General features: G+C 50.8%; 1 protein-coding gene and 1 non-coding gene across 2 annotated transcripts; one reads left to right on the top strand and one right to left on the bottom strand.

The window, feature by feature from the left end:
• Positions 1–2,459: 2,459 nt before the first annotated feature.
• BRK1 (BRICK1 subunit of SCAR/WAVE actin nucleating complex) lies at positions 2,460–9,911 on the bottom strand. Its single transcript, XM_038772843.1, has 3 exons — positions 9,782–9,911; positions 3,322–3,404; positions 2,460–3,170 (listed from the first exon to the last, which is right to left on the bottom strand). The coding sequence occupies exons 1-3, from the start codon at positions 9,897–9,899 to the stop codon at positions 3,144–3,146; spliced, it is 228 nt and encodes a 75-aa protein (XP_038628771.1). The 5' UTR covers positions 9,900–9,911; the 3' UTR covers positions 2,460–3,143.
• Positions 9,912–15,274: 5,363 nt separating this feature from the next.
• LOC119920544 lies at positions 15,275–15,412 on the top strand. The gene has a single exon (XR_005448282.1). It is a non-coding gene; the product is annotated as a small nucleolar RNA SNORA7 (small nucleolar RNA).
• The last annotated feature ends 2,598 nt before the right edge of the window (positions 15,413–18,010 follow it).

Raw genomic sequence — 18,010 nt, 5'->3', positions numbered from 1 at the left:
CTCTAACCACCAAGAGAGATATTAAGGAGGGAAGCAGTGTGGGCTAATGGATAGCACACAGGCCTGGGAGTCAGAAGGACCTGGGTTCTAATTCCAGCTCTGCCACTTGTCTGATGTGTGATGTTGGGCAAGTCACTTCACTTCTCTGTGCTTCCGTTACCTCATCTGTAAAATGGGGATTAAGCCTGTGAGCCCCACGCGGGACATAGACTGTATCCAACCTGATTAGCCTGTATCTACTCCCAGTACTCAGAACAGTACCTGACATGTAGTAAGCCTTTACCGTAAAAAAACAAGCAAAAATCCCTACCCTGTTCCTCCAGGTATCTTATTGCTACTGTTGGAAACCTGATCCCAGGCTGGATGGACAGCGATCTGACCCAGTAATGTCATCATGGGTCAGAGCCGGGGAGGGTGTTGGGAATGCTCGGATTGAGCGCAGGTTCTCAGAGCTCCCGCAGCCCTGGAGAACCGGAAGTAAATTGGAAATGGTGCCATGAGAAGTATGGGAACCTGTGCTACCAACTTGGGGCCCAGGTTTTCTGGAGCCCCCATGGCGTCTGTGAAGCCCTGAAGACCTGCACCACTGTTGGCCCATGAGGTAAGCCTCTCCTGACATTGCCGCTGCCAACGTCCACAGAAATGACGGACAAGTGAATGTGGTAGGACAGCTATAGCTGGTGGTAGGGGTCTCTGAACCACCCACAGAGCAAGAGGGAAGTTCCCGGCTCAACCCAAATATAAGGTTCCAGGAAAGCTCTGGGGGGCCTCCACTACTGTCTCGGACTCTCGGGCACGCACCGCTCTTTCGAGGGGTGTGACGGTTGGTTCCCCATTAAAGGGACAGGTTTGTGCGGGGAGATGGTGGTAATTAAAAAAAGAGAGATAGAGGGAGCCAAGCCCTGAATAAAATCACCCCGTGAACGGGCCAAGCAACCTCATTTGGTCTCCACCGAAAGTGGATATTTTGGGGGAGCTTTAAGGTTAGTAGGAGCATGGCACGAAATATTCAGAAAGTAATCCCTTCCAATATACTCTGTGCCAAGTCCAGGTTTGGGCTTGGCAATTTTCAGGGACTGAAGAGGAACTGGGCAGGACCCAGAGAAGAGAACAAATGATCAATAGGATGGCAAAAGGTGAGAGGAATTGGGGTGGTTGAGCCTAGATAACCACCTTCAAGCCTATAAAGGGCTTTTGGGGTGAGAATACCGACCAGTTGTTGTCCCCGAAGACAGAAAGACACGCTTAAGTCGAAGCAGGAGACCTTGGTCGGACCCGAGAAAAGAACTTTTTGATTACCGGGGGTTGAAATGCCAGAGTGGGCTACTAATGTAGGTTGTGGAGTCTTCATCCTCAGGGGTCTTTAAGGAAAGGATCGGTGCTCATAGGTCCCGGATGGTTCCTCACTCTTCACTTGCCTAAAGGCAAAGGGCTGGACCAGATGGCCTCAAAGTCCCCTGCAACTGGTTTTCCCTGTCACGGTACAAAGGCCCGAGAAATTGTCGTGAGGGGAAAAATGGAGGAAAAACAATAGCTAGAATGCTTTCAAAATAATAACGAATCGTATTTAGTCAGCATCTACCCTCTAGTAGGCACGCAAGCCGTTGACAATGTGTTAGAGCCACTGACCAGGACTTTGTCTACACTATGCTGATGGTGGAGCATCCCATCAAAAACACAACAGAAGGGTCTCGGGCCTTGTGACTTCAGGACGGAGAACGTGTGCAGAGGAATGGATTCTAGTGCTCTTGGCTTGTGCAGCGTCACTCATGGCCCACTTCCAAGGGCATGCCAAGGTTTCTTTTTACCCACGGGGCCCATTTACGGCTGAAGTGACCGCAGCACAGCGCTGACGCTGTGTCAGCGGCCCGTGGCCCGGGCGGGGATCGCCTCGCCAGCCGCTGCCATCTTTGGGGCCCACATTAACTGGCTATTTTTCGGGGCGGGAGGGCCCGTTGGGCCCATCCACCTCGTGGAATATCCTGGGTGGTGCTTCGCTCCACCACCTTCACCACTGATGGCAGAGCCCCGACAGGGAGAACTGGAACCAGAACCCAAGTCTCTTGATTCCCAGAGCGGCGCTCTTTCCCCTGGACCTGCGGCAGGGCTGCAGCCTGTAACCGCACAAACGAAGAGTGGGAAATAAAGTCTTCGGAGAGCGGCGTAGAGGTTTGGAACCGTTTCAGGTCCAAATGGAGGAAGCCGTGTGAGTAAACCGGAGGTGTGAAAAGCAGAGACATCTTAGGGCGTCGAAAGAACGGCCTGGGGCATTGCCGGGACAGCTCCCGTTGGGGAAGCAGTCGGCTGTTCTCCACCCGAGACCTGGCTGTGTGAGCATCTAGGCAGCAACAAGGGCGAGGCGGAGGACAAGCAGCCGGGAAATTCCCACCTCACGGCCACTGTGGAAAAGGCACGGGAGCATCCGTGGCCCTGGCTCCTCCATGATCACAACAGTCGGATAAAGTTGAGAAGTTTATTGTGGAAGCATGATAGGTAGAGACACCCCACTTGACAAAGAGAAATGAAAACTTGGAAAAGGGCCCCCTCAAACCAAGCAGGGGCCCAGCCCCACCTCACCTCAAAAAACAAGAAACTGGCAGGTTGGCAACATTCCACAGTGGCTACCTCACCCCAGCCAGGGACCTGCAGACAAGGGCAGGTCCCCAGCCCATGCACCCCAAAATGGAGCCCTGCACTCCCCACTAACACTAAGCATGAGACATGGATGGTCCTGGAAACAAAGACGCAAGGTTCAGTTGAAAGGATGCTCAGCCGTCACAAACCAGAGACTTGAAGAGAGGGGCTGAGGAGGGGATGGTGGGGAGTGGGGAAGAGGAAAGTGCATGGACTTGGGAAGGCTTTAGGCTCCTCAGCTGCTTTTGACAAAAATCGGCCTTTTAAAGTCAGTTAAAAAGGAAATGCCTGATGCTTTCTTCAGAAGTTTCCCTTGGACTCCTCCCCCACTCCATACCACCCAGCTGCAAATGGCAGAGCCCAAAGGCCACATTTTTCCAAACAAAAAAGCAAGAACAAGCCCTTTCGCTCTACAAGGAGTAAGGAAGGAGTTGGAGTCTGCTGGTGCCTCTCCCACACGGGCCCGTGTTCTTCAAGGAGATCCCCCAGCAGTGGCCTCGCGCACTGATCTAGGTCAGAGTCTCACCCTTGGTCACCTGCCAAAGGAAAAGGGACACCGGGATCAGTCTGCAGGGTCGCTCCACTCCGCTCGCTCAATGCGGCGCTCGCTGCCAAGCCCTCTCCCTCCTCCTAGGGCACTTTCCAGTGTCCCAGCCCAATTGGCGCCCTCTCCCCTGCCCCGCTCACCCTCGCTTCGATGTACTCGATTCTCCGCTCCAGAGCCGTCAGCTTCTCATTCAGCGTGGCCAACCTCGAGCGGCAGGACATGTCTGGTGATAGAGGGGACAAGGAGGGCCGAGGTCAGTGGGGCTCATCGAGGACCCGGCAACCGACCCGTCAGCCCGGAAGAAGGGATCGACAGCCCAGCCGGAGCCCCAGTCGGGGCGGAGGCCCTTCGGGAGCGAGTCTACCCGGTCTGGGGCCCACGGTGGACTGGGTCGGAGGGGGTTGCTACCAGAAGTGGCCAGGGCAAGGGAAATTCAGAAAAATTCTCACAGAAAGCCCCAGGGGTTGGGGAGGTGCGACAGAAGACCTGGCCTGACACCCAGGGATCTCTGTGGTCGCAGTTTGAGGAGGGAGAGGGGAGACAGTGGAGGAAGGATGCTCCCGGGGACGTCTTCCCAACAAGTAGTCCCTAAGACGATGCTGTCGGTTGTGAGACTGCATCCAAGAGTGTCTCTGAGAGACTCTCTGGCAAACTTTATCCTGGAAAATGCAGTAGTGTACCTTTCTGGCCACTGGCAATCGGGTGAGCATGTGGGCAGGGAACGTGTCTGTCAACTCTGTCGTACTGTTCTCTCCCAAGCTCTTAGTACAGTGCTTTGCCCACAGTAAGCGCTCAATAAATGCCACTGAGGAGGATGATTGCTCAGACATCATCTACCACTCTTTTGAGCCTATCCTTGGTCACCACCAAGGCACGGAGTGGGTGCTCAATGTCTGCCTCTCTTCACTTGCTTGAAGTCTTGATACTCCCATTTTTCAATCCATTTTCCTTCCCCCACGATCGATTCTTGCCCACTGTTTTCTTTTATCCTGTTCTCTTTGCTTCTGTTTTCTTAGCTGCTGTCCCTCTTCCTAGCTCCTCCCCCAGGCCTCTAGAGAGTAACTGTCCAATAATCATGGCAGAATTGTCTCCAGTCTGTTGCCTCATTCAGACCTGATATGAGAAGCTGTGTTGCTGAGGAGCATGTGCACCGTAGCCCTGGACACCTGCCATTTCGCCCGTGTGTTCCAGACCTGTGCTCTTTCCACTAGGCCACGCTGCTTCTCTCCCTGCAAAACTATCCTCTGACCCCACAGAGACAAGTCCAATCGCTAGACCCCTTCCATTTCCCCCTAAGGCCAACACATCCCATTTGGTCTCCCGATCCAACCTTCCTGCTCCTGATGCACAAACCCACGCCCTCAACTCCACCCGCTGGGCCAAACAACTCCCTCATGCCCCCTTTTCCCTCCATTGACCTCGCCACCGCCAACCCCAAGTCCTGAACCACCTCTACAATATGCTTCCTCCCCTCCCGCACTCATGCCACGTAGCGCTTCTGGCAGAAATCCAGGCACCAGGCCGACTTAGGCCACTTCATATTCATCATCATATGCTATAACTCTGCCTTCTCTTCTGCTTAGCAACAGTAATTCTCCTATCATCAACCACTCCAGACCTTCAACTGCCTCCTGACATTCTCAATCCCCCCGCCACCCCCTGATAACCCTGTCGACAGAACTGGAATCGTCAGGCATGAGATCCCCTCGGCCACCGCATTATGTCATAATAATAATAATAATGGCATTTATTAAGCGCTTACAATGTGCAAAGCACTGTTCTAAGCGCCGGGGAGGATACAAGGTGATCAGGTTGTCCCATATGGGGCTCACAGTCTTAACCCCCATTTTCCAGATGAGGTAACTGAGGCCCAGAGAAGTTAAGTGACTTGATCAAAGTCACACAGCTGACAGAGCCGGGATTTGAACCCATGACCTATGACTCCAAAGCCCGTGCTCTTTCCGCTGAGCCACGCTGCTTCTCTATAGGCACCTTACCATGCTCTAACACCCAGCTCAGAACCAAGGAGCACTGCTGCCTCTCCTAGATCGATAGTATTGACCGAACACGTACTAGGTGCCGAACACTGTGCTAAGTCTGTGGGAGAGTTCTGTTGAAGTAAAAGACATGGACCCTACCCTACAGCCTACGGGTACACACAAAAGCATTTTTCAGGTAGGACTTGAAACTGGTTATTATTACAGGAGCACTGAAAAATGGATAAGTGAAGAACTAGGCATATAAATAGCAGAGTATGCAAATTGAGACGTTCAGAAATGCCATGGGTGGCTGTGAATACAGACGAAAGGACAACCAAAAAAATAGACTCATGTCTCATCCTCAACAGGGCAGGAGCATCATGGCTTAGTGGACAGAGCTCAGGCCCGGGAGTCAGAGAACTTGGGTTCTAATCCCGGCTCCATTGGTCACCTGCTGTGTGACCTCGGGCAACTGATTTCACTTCCCTGTGCCTCAGTTCCCTCATCTGTAAAATGGGTTATCAGTGCCTGTCTCCCGCCTACACACGCACACTTAGAACTTGAACCCCGTGTTGGACAGAGGCTGTGTCTGACCTGATTAACCTGTATCTACCCTAATGTTTGACACCTAGTAAGCACTTAATACCATCGTCATCATCATCACAAGACTCTCTAGATTGAAAGTTCCTTGTGGGGTATATTGATGCCTGTTTACTTGTTTTGATGTCTGTCTTCCCCCTTCCAGACTGTGAGCCCGTTGTTAGGTAGGGATTGTCTCTGTTGCTGAATTGTACTTTCCAAGCGCTTAATAGTGCTCTGCTCAGAGTAAGCGCTCAATAAATACGACTGAATGAATGAACATGTCTACAAATCCCTTTGAACTCTCCTAAGCGCCTGGTATGGTGTTCTGCACACAGTACGTGCTCAATAAAACCCCGCTGATAATAAGGGCAACAAGATTTGTAGCCGTTTCTCCGGAGAAACCACAAACCACTGTGAATACAGATGTGATGAGACCAAAAAAAAAATAATAATAATACACTCCCTGATTTACTCAAGCTTCTTTTTGTCAGGGAATCCAAATTCTCCTAGTTGTAGTCCCTTATGACCATCTTCACCCCACCTCCTGCTCCTTGTAGGACTAAGTAGTCAATCACAGCAGTCATTCATTCCGTACATATTAAACTTTCAACCTCATAAATTCACCCTTCTTTTCTAAACTCTTAAAATGAGCAAAGGCACTTTCTACAGACTACAAAGCCTAACTGTATCGCACTAGCTAACATTCCCATCGATTCAATATAGAGCTGATTCCCATCGCAACCTAAAGCTGTAATGAATTTAAGACTTTAGGGGAAAAGATGGGTCTTAATATTTCTCTATCCAAAGGAGTTCCCCGGCACAAATATGTGACTATTAAATTCTTTCCCATGAACCTTGCAATTCCATTCCAAGATGGAACGTAGAGTCAGTTTTCTAGGATTTAGGATACGTTCTTGAAGACACATTAAGGAAAACTTGTGCTTTCCTTGACCGATGCCATAGCACACGTGCCAAAGTTGGAGAAGCAGCCGTGGCTCAGTGGAAAGAGCTCGGGCTCGGGAGTCAGAGGACGTGGGTTCTAATCCCGGCTCCGCCACTTGGCTGCTGTGTGACCTTGGGAAAGCCACTTAACTTCTCTGGGCCTGTGTTATCTCATCTGGAAAATGGGGATTAAGACTGTTAGCCCCATGTCGGACAACCTGATTACTCTGCATCTACCCCAGCGCTGAAAACAGTGCGTGGCACTTAGTAAGCCGCTTAACAAATACCATAATTATTAAAGTTTCTTTTGACACTGCATCCAGTGCCCTAATTCCCCAATGGTATTCTATCCAAAACTTCTACTGAAAACAACCACTACGGGAGAACTGTTTGCAGGATGAGCAAAGACGAAGAGAGTATCAATGTAAGAACACAAGGTTCACATTGCCAGAACTTGGCTTCATTTCCGCCAACTTCTTCTGAAATCTTCAATTAAACATCGGACTCTTCGGGTCTACGTAACAGGCTGTAATGAAGCAGGAAGATTTCATTCAAGGACAAATGGATGTGGCTTGGAAGTCGATCAATGCTCAAACAAGGGAGCCTCACTTCTAAAGCCCTGTGAGAAGATCCAGTCAGCAGAATGGACGGCTGAAGTGCTGAACCATTTCAACATTTTGGAAAGCCACCTCTTCTCGATCTCCGTTTTCGATTCCGGATGAGTTAAGCTAACACACTCGATAGACTGCCTGGATGCTCAGGGCTCAAACATTGGACTTTAACCACTGTCTGCTGGAAGAGGGGATGATCTTTACTTCCCTTTAAAACGTGGCCCTGAAACTCCCTGGGGAGGGTCGTTTTGCAACTGTTAACTGCTAGAGGTCATTAACTGCCCTCTCCAATTTAAGACTCGAACAAAAGGAGCGAATCTCTATCACCTCAAATCAATCAATCAATCAATCGTATTTATTGAGCACTTACTGTGTGCAGAGCGCTTGGGAAGTACAAGTTGGCAACATATAGAGACAGTCCCCACCCAACAGTGGGCTCACAGTCTAAAAGGGGGAGACAGAGAACAAAACCAAACATACTAACAAAATAAAATAAATAGAATAGATATGTACAAGTAAAATAGAGTAATAATAAATAGAGTAATAAATAAATAAATAGAATAATAAGCCTAACTTGTTCTCAGCGTGGAAGCTCTACTCTGCTGTCCTCTTTTTATTAGTCAAAGAACAGTCAGAGAATCAGTATGGCTCAGTGGAAGGAGCCCGGGCTTTAGAGTCAGAGGTCATGGGTTCAAATCCCAGCTCTGCCAATTGTCAAGTGTGTGACTTTGGGCAAGTTACTTCACTGGGCCTCAGTTACCTCACCTGCAAAATGGGGATTAAGACTGTGAGCCCCCCGTGGGACAACCTGATCACCTTGTAACCTCCCCGGCACTTAGAACAGTGCACATAGTAAGCGCTTAACAAACGTCATCATTATTATTATTAACAAAACTAATCATTCAGTCGACCAACGGTATTCACTGAGCACTGTACTAGGCGCTCAGGAGAGTACAACTGAGTTAGTAGACATGTTCCTCGCTCAGGAGAGGCCGAGTTAGCAGACATGTTCCTCACCCACGACAAGTTTACAGTCTAATCTGGGGAACCTCACTGGTTTCAGCTCTCCTGGACAGTCCAGGGGACCCAGTGCAACCTCCTTCTCTAGAGATATTAAGAAAAAAGATAGATGTTACAAGCCAGAGATGATTTCTAACCCAGCCCTGCTGAGGAAGTCCTTCGGGTGGTCATAGAGATAAGAGGCCTCAATTCCTTAGGCGTGTTGTACTAAATGATGGCTGCCTACCCGAGTGGGTATTTGAAATCCCTAAATTCGCCATTAATGGGAAGTCAGGATGCTGCATTCCTAACAGGCCCATCCAACTCCCCCCTGCCAGCTCACCCAAATACCACGTTCCCGTAAATGCTGTTCTGGGCCGGTGTTTACACCCTCTGCCTCTCCTTACCGAAGTAAATATCAACATCATCATCATCAATCGCATTTATTGAGCGCTTACTGTGTGCAGATCACTGTACTAAGCGCTTGGGAAGTAAAAGTTGGCAACATATAGAGACGGTCCCTACCCAACAGTGGGCTCACAGTCTAAAAGGGGGAGACACAGAACAAAACCAAACAGACTAACAAAATAAAATAAATAGAATAGATATGTACAAGTAAAATAGAGTAACAAATATGTACAAACATATATAAAGGTGCTGTGGGGAAGGGAAGGAGGTAAGATGGGGGGGATGGAGAGCGGCACGAGGGGGAGAGGAAGGAAGGGGCTCAGTCTGGGAAGGCCTCCTGGAGGAGGTGAGCTCTCAGAATGCAGATGCAGAACAGGCAGCAAAGCGGGCCGGGGAGGAGAGGGCAAAGAGAAGGGTAATAGATCTCGGAGGGCGAGGAGCCGGGCCCGGGACTGAACAGAGCCGGAGACCAATCAATCAATCGATCAATCGTATTTATTGAGCGCTTACTGTGTGCAGAGCACTGTACTATGCGCTTGGGAGAGAACAAGTTAGTAGACACGTTAGTTTTAGACTGTGAGCCCACTGTTGGGTAGGGACTGTCTCTATATGTTGCCAATTTGTGCTTCCCAAGCGCTTAGTACAGTGCTCTGCACATAGTAAGCGCTCAATAAATACGATTGATCGATTAGACATGGACCAGTGGAGAAAGGGAGTGGGGAGACAATCCCGGCTCCGCCACATGTCTGCTGTGTGACCCTGGGCAAGTCACTTAACTTCTCCGAGCCTCAGTGACCTCATCTGTAAAATGGGGATGATGACTGGGAGCCCCCCCCGTGGGACAACCTCATCACCTTGTATCCCCCCCCAGCGCTTAGAACAGTGCTCTGCACATAGTAAGCGCTTAACAATTGCCATTATTATTATTATTAGTATTAAGAATGAAGCCGAGGAGACAGGACGGGGACGGGAGGGGGGAAAGGCAGGGGCGCGACTCGCCCCCACACGGGCTTTTTTGGGCGGCCTCCGGTTCGGCCGGGCTCGACCCCCCCCGCCGTGCCCCGTCGGTGCTCGCTAACCGAACGAATTGAGGAAGTCCGCGATCTTCTTGATACTGCTGGTGATCACCTCGATGTACTCGCGGTTCGCCCAGTCTTGGTGGATCTCCCGCTGCACCGGGTCCTCCTGCCCCGCCATGGCCCCCCACCCGCTCGACTGCGCCTGCGCCGAGCCCCCTCAGCCACTCGCCCAACGCACTGCGCCTGCGCCGAGCCCCCTCCCCCCCCGCCGACCCGCCCTATCGCCGCACCGCGCATGCGCCAGTCCCCGCTGACCTGCCTTACGGCCGCACACTGCGCCTGCGCAGTCCACCCACGCCGGAAACTCCCTCAGTCCTCTTCCCCGCCTGAGGAGAGCTGAATATTGACGGCTTCAGCCCTCCATCTTCTTTTCCTTCTCCTTTTGCATTCACCCTTTTTGGGAATAATAATAATAATTATCATTGACGGCTTCAGGCCTCCATCTTCTTTTCCTTCTCCTTTTGCATTCACCCTTTTTGGGAATAATAATAATTATTATCATTGACGGCTTCAGCCCTCCATCTTCTTTTCCTTCTCCTTTTGCATTCACCCTTTTTGGGAATAATAATAATTATTATCATTGACGGCTTTAGCCTTCCATCTTCTTTTCCTTCTCCTTTTGCATTCACCCTTTTTGGGAATAATAATAATTATTATTATTGACGGCTTCAGCCCTCCATCTTCTTTTCCTTCTTTTGCATTCACCCTTTTTGGGAATAATAATAATTATTATTATTGACGGCTTCAGCCCTCCATCTTCTTTTCCTTCTCCTTCTGCATTCACCCTTTTGGGGAATAATAATAATAATAATAACGATGGTATTTGTTAAGCGCTTACTATGTGCAAAGCACTGTTCCAAGCACTGGGGAGATACAAGGTGATCGGGTTGTCCCACTGGGGGGTCACAGTCTTCATTCCCATTTTCCAGATTCATTCATTCATTCATTCAATCGCATTTATTGAGCGCTTACTGTGTGCAGAGCACTGTACTAAGCGCTTGGGAAGTACAAGTCGGCAACACATAGAGACAGTCCCTACCCAACAGCGGGCTCACAGGCTAGAAGAGGGAGACAGATGAGGGAACTGAGGCCCAGAGAAGTGAAGTGACTTGCCCAAAGTCACACAGCTGACAAGTGGCAGAGCCGCACCTGTGTATATATGTTTGTACATATTTATTACTCTTTATTTTACTTGTACATATCTATTCTATTTATTTTTTGTTAATATGTTTTGTTCTCTGTCTCCCCTTTCTAGACTGTGAGCCCACTGTTGGGTAGGGACCGTCTCTATATGTTGCCAACTTGGACTTCCCAAGCACTTAGTACAGTGCCCTGCACACAGTAAGCACTCAATAAATACGATTGATTGATTGATTGACCTCTGACTCCAAAGCCCGGGCTCTTTCCACTGAGCCACGGGAATGTGTCTTTGGGGCTGTCAGGAGCGCGCGTGTTCCTTGAACCACTGTGAACTTCTGGCGAGCAAGGATATTTCCTTCATCAGGCATCAGTAGCAGGATTACGGAAATTCCGTCATCTGTCGGAAGCAGGGTGTTCCACATGAACCTTTTTTTTCCTTATAAATTTGGTCAAAATCTGCGTGCCGGCCATCATTTTTCCAAAATGTGGTTCTGTTCTAGAATGTAAGCCTGGTGGGGACAGGGATTGTCTCTCTGTTGCTGAATTGTACTTTCCAAGCGCTTAGTACAGTCTCTGCATAGGGTAAGCGCTCAATAAATACGATTGGATGAATGAATGCAAGTCCCCCCCACTCCTCAACAACCTCCAGTGGTTGCCCATCCATCGCTGCATCAAACAGAAGCTTCTTACCGTCGTCTTTAAAGCCCTCAATCACCCTGCCCCCTCCTACTTTACCCTTTACCTCGATCTCGTCTATAATAATGGCATTTATTAAGCACCTACTATGTGCAAAGCACTGTTCTAAGCACTGGAGAGGTTACAAGTTGATCAGGTTGTCTCACGGGGGGCTCACAGTCTTCATCCCCATTTTCCAGATGAGGTAACTGAGGCCCAGAGAAGTGAAGTGACTTGCCCAAAGTCACACAGCTGACAATTGGCGGAGCAGGGATTTGAACCCGTGACCTCTGACTCCAAAGCCCGGGCTCTATCCACTGAGCCACGCTGCTTCTATAACTCTATCTCACTAAGTCTAAGTCTATCTCACTGCCGACCTCTCGCCCACGTCCTCCCTATTGCCAGTAGCTCCTTTCCCCTTCATATGCAACAGACCACCACTCTCCCCACCTTCAAAGCACTACTAAAATGCTACCTCCTCCAGGAAGCCTTCCCTGACACCTCTCAACCCTATTCCCCCTTCTGCAGGTCCTAAATACTTTTAATACTCACCCTACTCCTACGGGGCTCACGTACACATCCTTAGCACTCTGGTTTTCCCTACCGGTAATTTATTTTAATATCCTTATCTCCCCCAATAGATTGTAAATTCCTTTTGGGCAGGAATCACGTCTTCCAAGCACTTAGTACAGTGTTGTGCCCATGCTAAGCACTCAATAAATACAGTTGGGTGATCAATTAGTGGTACCTTCTAGACCGTGAGCCCGTTGTTGGGTAGGGACCGTCTCTATTTGTTGCCAGTTTGTACTTCCCAAGTGCTTAGTACAGTGCTCTGCATCCAGTAAGTGCTCAATAAATACGATTGAATGGATGAATGGCCTGGGTTCTAATCACAGCTCTGCCACTTGTCTGCTATGTTACCTTGGGAAAGTCACAACTTCTCTGTACCTCAATTCCCTCATCTGTAAAATGGGGATTAAGACTGTGAGCCCCATGTGGGACATGGACTGTGTCCAACCTGATTAGCTTGTGTCTATTAGAGAAGCAGCATGGTGTAGTGGCTAAAGCACAGGCCTGTGAGTCAGAAGGTCATGGGTTCTAATCCAGCTTTGCCACTTGTCTGCTGTGGGACCTTGGGCCAGTCACTTCACTTCTCTGAGCCTTAGTTACCTCATCTGGAAAATGGGGATCGAGACTGTCAGCCCCAAGTGGGACAGGGAGTGTGTCCAACTCTATTGGCTCTAATCCACCCCAGTGCTTAGGACGGTGCCTGGCACATAGTAAGCGCTTAACAAATATAATTATCATTATCTACCTCAGTGCCTAGTATAGAGCCTGGGCACATAGGAAGTGCTTAACAAATGCCATTATAAAATACCTCATGAAGGATATTTTTTTTTTAGTAAGGTTTTGAAGAGGAAGGGGAAAAGTTGGAGACAGGAGAGCTGGGGAATAAAGACCCCCTATTAGGCAAGAAGGTCATGCTTTTGTCCCGTAACCTGAAAGGCCTCAGTTCCACTTTGGCGGCAGCAACCTGATAGCAGGTAGGACGACGAATGGAGGAGAGGCCGTCCGGCCTCCATCTCCTCTTCCTCCTCTTAGGTGGCAGCAGCAATTATTGCTGCCATCACTAAATTGAGTCAACCTAGGCCATTACCTGGCTCACTGTCACAGCTGAACTAATCCAACTTGGGCCATTCCTCTAGACTGTAAGCTCGTTGTGGGCAGGGAATGTGTCTGTTTATTGTTCTATTGTACTCTCCCAAGCACTTAGTTCAGTGCTCTGCACGAGGCAAGTGCTCAATAAATACGATCGACTGCCTGGCCGACTACCGGTATGGCCAAAATGATGTTTCTGGACAATCCAGAAATTTCGACGAGCAGCTTAAGAAGGGCCAGTTCATCTGGGGTGGCCACTACCTCCAAGCACCCCTCTTTTTATCCCCCACTTCCACCCAGTTGCCGACGGTGAAAGGCATGTCTTTTCCCTTTCTCCCCCTTTCCACCTGTCACTTTATCCCTTTGTTTCCCCAGTCTTTCAGGCCCCGCCTCTATCTTGCATTGGGTGACAAAAATATAGTGTCCTTACGCTTGTTTGGCTGGGATGGAGGCCTTCGCAAGGGTGAGTAGGAAAAGAAGGCTGCTGAGTAAAGGGGATAATCCCGAGTTTGGTGAATGCTAGGGTCTTTCTCTGTTGGGGAACTCTGGCCCCTCCACTCGCTCCAGAACCATTGCATTCCCTTCCCAGGTCTGTAGGGACTCAGGGCTACTTGGGAACCATGGAAATCCGGGGCGGAAGCTGTGGCAGATGGAGGCTCAAGGCTGAAAATGGCCAGAAAAGCTACCCGTTCCATAATGGAACTGAAAACGGGACTGTCTGTTAAAAATCAACCATTTAATCTATCTGGTATTATTGAGCGCTTTCTGTGTGCAGAGCACCGGACTCAACTCTTGGGAGAGTACAATACGATAGCTTATAGACACGTTCCCTGCCCTTAAGGAGCTTACAGTCCAGAGGGGGAGACAGACATTAAAATGATATACAGAGAGGGAAAATGGCAGGATATAAGGATATGTACATAAGTGTTGTGGGGCTGAAGTGCACATCAAAGTGCTTAAGGGGTACCCAGATGATGCGGAAACAAGGACAAATAGGGTGGGGAAAATGAGAGGTTAGTCAGGGAAGGCTTCTTGGAGGAGATAAGATTTGGAACTCCCTCTCCTTTCATATCCATCACTCTCCCCACCTTCAGAGCCTTATTAAAATCACATCTCCTCCAAGAGGTCTTCCCAAACTCTGCCCTTTCCCCCCTACACTCTCTAGGGAGAGAAGTGGTTTGTTGGATATGAAGGGGAAGGGAGTTCTAGGCCAGGAGGAGACGTGGACAAAGCGTTGACAGCAAGATGGATGAGATCGAGGCACAGTGAGTAGGTTGGCTTTAGAGGAGCAAAGTGCGCGGGCTGGACTGACGTAGGAATTAGGGGGCAAGCTGATTTGAGTGCCTTAAAGCTGATGGTAAAGTTTGTTTGATGTGGAGGTGGATGGATAAACCCCCGGAGGTTTCTGAGGTGTGAGGAGATGAGGACTAAAACTTTTTTCAGAAAAATGATCCGGGCGGCCGGGTGAAGTATGGACTGGAGAGGAGAGAGATGAGGCAGGGAGGCCAGCAAGGAGGCCAATGCAGTAGTCAATTTGGGATAGGGTAAGTGCCTGGATTAACGTGCTAGCAGTTTGGATAATAATAATAATGCTTCCGGTATTTGGAAAGTGCTTACTATGTGCCAGGCACTGTACTGAGCACCGAGATGGATACAAGAAAAATGAGTTGGGCACAGTCCCTGTCCCACCTGAGGCTCACAGTCTCAATCCCTATTTTACAGATGAGGTAACCGAGGTACAGAGAAGTGAAGGTCAAACAGCAGACAAGTGGCAGAGCCGGAATTAGAACCCATGACCTTCTGATTCCCAGGCTCACGCTCTATCCACTGCACCACGAGAGGAAAGGGCAGATCCTAGAGATGCTGTGAAAGTAGAACGGACAAATGGCTGTCGTAAGTACCATAGAAACGAGTTCCCTGCTCTCAAGGGGCTCACCATCGAAAGTGGGAGACAGAAACACAAAAACTATTCACAAATAGTGTGCAGAGGAGGCTATAACAGGAAGCAGTTCGAGTATTCCCCTCTCAGGGCTGCACCTGGAGAGTTTCCAGTCCTCTACCAGTCTCGGCTACGGGAGGGAGAGTCAAGCCGAGGCCTTCCCATTCCATTCCTAGCTTGGCCAGTGGCTAGCGAGTGGAAGGCGATCTGCTGCAAGTCAAAACTCACCTGTCCTGGGCAGCAGCGGCACAGGAGAGAGTTGAGGGCGGAGACTCAAGTTTGACTGCGCGGAAGGAGGCAATGGTAAACCACTGCCGCATTTTGACCGAGCAAATTCTATGGATCCACTACCAGAACGATTGCAGATGGAAGTGGGGCGTTCTGGGAGAGACGTGCCCATGGCGCTGCTACGGGTCGGAGGCGACTCAACAGCATAAGACAAGGCAGGTTCAAGTATATCAGGTGAAGTAATCGAACGCATAAATGAAAATTCAATGAAAAAAATCTGTCCCTAAGTCATAATGACAGGAACAAAATAAATTATGAGCACTCAAGATGGCTGTTGGGATTGTTATGAATTATTAGGAGTAAGCTTCCTGAAGGAGGTGGGGTTTTAGGAGGGCTTTGGGAGTTGAGAGCCAGGTACGGTGTAGATGGTGAACTTGGGAGGAATCAAGAATGCACGCTTAGGGAATAGGTAGGTAAAGTGAGCTGATAGCTAAGATAGGGAGAGTTGTGGACTGAGCTAATCTTTCAAGAAGCAGTGTGGCCCAGTGGATAAAGGGTAAGCCTAGGAGCCAGAGGACCTGGATTGTAATCCCAGCTCTGCCACCCACCTGCTGTGTGACCTTGGGCAAGTCACTTAACTTCTCTGTGCCTCAGTGTCCTCAATGGCAAGATGAGTTCCCGAGAGGCCCGCCCTCCTGCCCGCCATCACACTGTGAGGCCCCCGCTGCTCCCGGAAGGCTCCTCTCCTCAGAGCGCCGCCATAGACGCCCGGGACTCCGTTCCCAAGAGGCCCGCCCGCCCGCCATCACACTGTGTGGCCTTGCTGCTCCCGGAAGGATCCTCTCCTCAGAGCATGCCGCCACTGACGCCCGGGACTCCGTTCCTGAGAGACCTGCCCGCCCGCCATCACACCGCGGGGCCCCCGCTGCTCCCGGAAGGATCCTCTCCTCAGAGCATGCCGCCATAGACGCCCGGGACTCCGTTCCCGAGAGGCCCGCCCGCCCGCCCACCATCACACCGCACGGCCTTGCTGCTCCCGGAAAGATCCTCTCCTCAGAGCGCCGCCCCAGACGCCCGGGACTCTGTTCCCGAGAGGCCCGCCCACCCGCCCACCATTACACCGAGCGGCCTTGCTGCTCCTCGAAGGATCCTCTCCTCAGCGCGCGCCACCATAGATGCCCGGGACTCCATTCCCTAGAGGCCCGCCCGCCATCACACCGCGTGGCCCCCGCTGCTCCCGGAAGGCTCGTCTCCTCAAAGAGCCCCCATAGACGCCCGGGACTCCGTTCCCGAGAGGCCCAACTGCCATCACACCGCGTGGCCCCCGCTGCTCCCGGCAGGATCCTCTCCTCAGAGCGCCAGAGAGGCCCGCCATAGACGCCCGGGACTCCATTCCCAAGAGGCCCGCCCGCCATCACACCGCACGGCCTTGCTGCTCCCGGAGGGATCCTCTCCTCAGAACACCACCATAGACGCCCGGGACTCCGTTCCCGAGAGGCCCACCCGCCCGCCATCACACCGTGCGGCCTTGCGGCTCCTCTCCTCTGAGCACCGCCATAGACGCCCCCTGCTTCCACCCCCCACACTTAATCAATCAATCATATTTATTGAGCGCTTACTATGTGCAGAGCACTGTACTAAGTGCTTGGGAAGTACAAATTGGAAGCGACTTAAGCGACCTTCCTTACAGTGCCCCCCCATTCCCCCCACTTCCTGGTCCGGTCCTGACTGACTCTTCCCCCCCCCCCCCCAAAAAAAAGGCCCTTGAGAGCACCAAGTTCCATTAACGGCAACCTCATTCGAACCTCCTCAGCCCTCCCTTGCTAGTTGGCTGTTGGCTTCTCTCCCCAGGTATCTCTGCTCCCTGACCCCCCTTAACAGGCCCACCCTACTCCAGCACATAATGGTTTGTATCTGCTCTCTGTGACATCATTATCTGTCAATTTTATTATTGCCATAGCATATTGATTGTTTAACTACACCCTGTGATGCCATCGCCTACTTATATCATTGCTACTGTTTTATTGCTTCTGCATCTCAATTGTTAACCTCCCGCTGTGCTGCCACCTCCCTGCTGACCTCACCATGAACTTTCAATTCCCTTGCTCCCAACTGCCATTCCCATTCCTCACCTTCCCCTTCCCCTCTCCCACCCAGCTTTATCCCTCCCTCTCCCCCACCAAGACCACTCCCCCTCACCCCCTACCAAGGATCCCTCTGTACCAGCGCCAGTCCTCCACTCCTCCCTCCCGGCCCCCTCCCTCCCCTTCTCCCCGCCCCCACCCCATCCCAGTTCTCCTTTCCCATCGCCACCCCTCTTCCCACTCTCCCCTCCTAGGCCCCCACCAACTGATCCCAATCCAAACCCTCCCCACCCCTCGCACCCTTCCCCCTCCCTCCCCTCCCTCGACAGCTGCTGCCAAGTGTGGCCTCTGGAACCCCTGCTCAGTTATAAGATCCCTTTCATCCTGGACCTATTCCTTTCCAGCTCTCTACTCCTCCTCGCCCTAACTGAAACATGGTTGTCTCCGGATGACACGGTCTCTTCTGCTGCTCTCTCCAGTGGAGGCCTCTTCTTCTCCCACTCC

Source organism: Tachyglossus aculeatus, chromosome X1 (genome assembly GCF_015852505.1).
Source record: "Tachyglossus aculeatus isolate mTacAcu1 chromosome X1, mTacAcu1.pri, whole genome shotgun sequence".
NCBI classification, from domain to species: Eukaryota; Metazoa; Chordata; class Mammalia; order Monotremata; family Tachyglossidae; genus Tachyglossus; species Tachyglossus aculeatus.
This window is presented reverse-complemented; position numbering and strand designations above follow the sequence as displayed.

What these genes read in the sequence shown, in the direction of transcription:
- BRK1 (XM_038772843.1), bottom strand. Translation starts at nt 9,899, where the DNA reads ATGGCGGGGCAGGAGGACCCGGTGCAGCGGGAGATCCACCAAGACTGG. An exon ending in GGACTTCCTCAATTCGTTCG is followed by an intron (nt 3,405 to 9,781) that starts GTTAGCGAGCAC and finishes CTCTATCACCAG; the next exon opens with ACATGTCCTGCCGCTCGAGG. An exon ending in TCGAGTACATCGAAGCGAGG is followed by an intron (nt 3,171 to 3,321) that starts GTGAGCGGGGCA and finishes TTCCTTTGGCAG; the next exon opens with GTGACCAAGGGTGAGACTCT.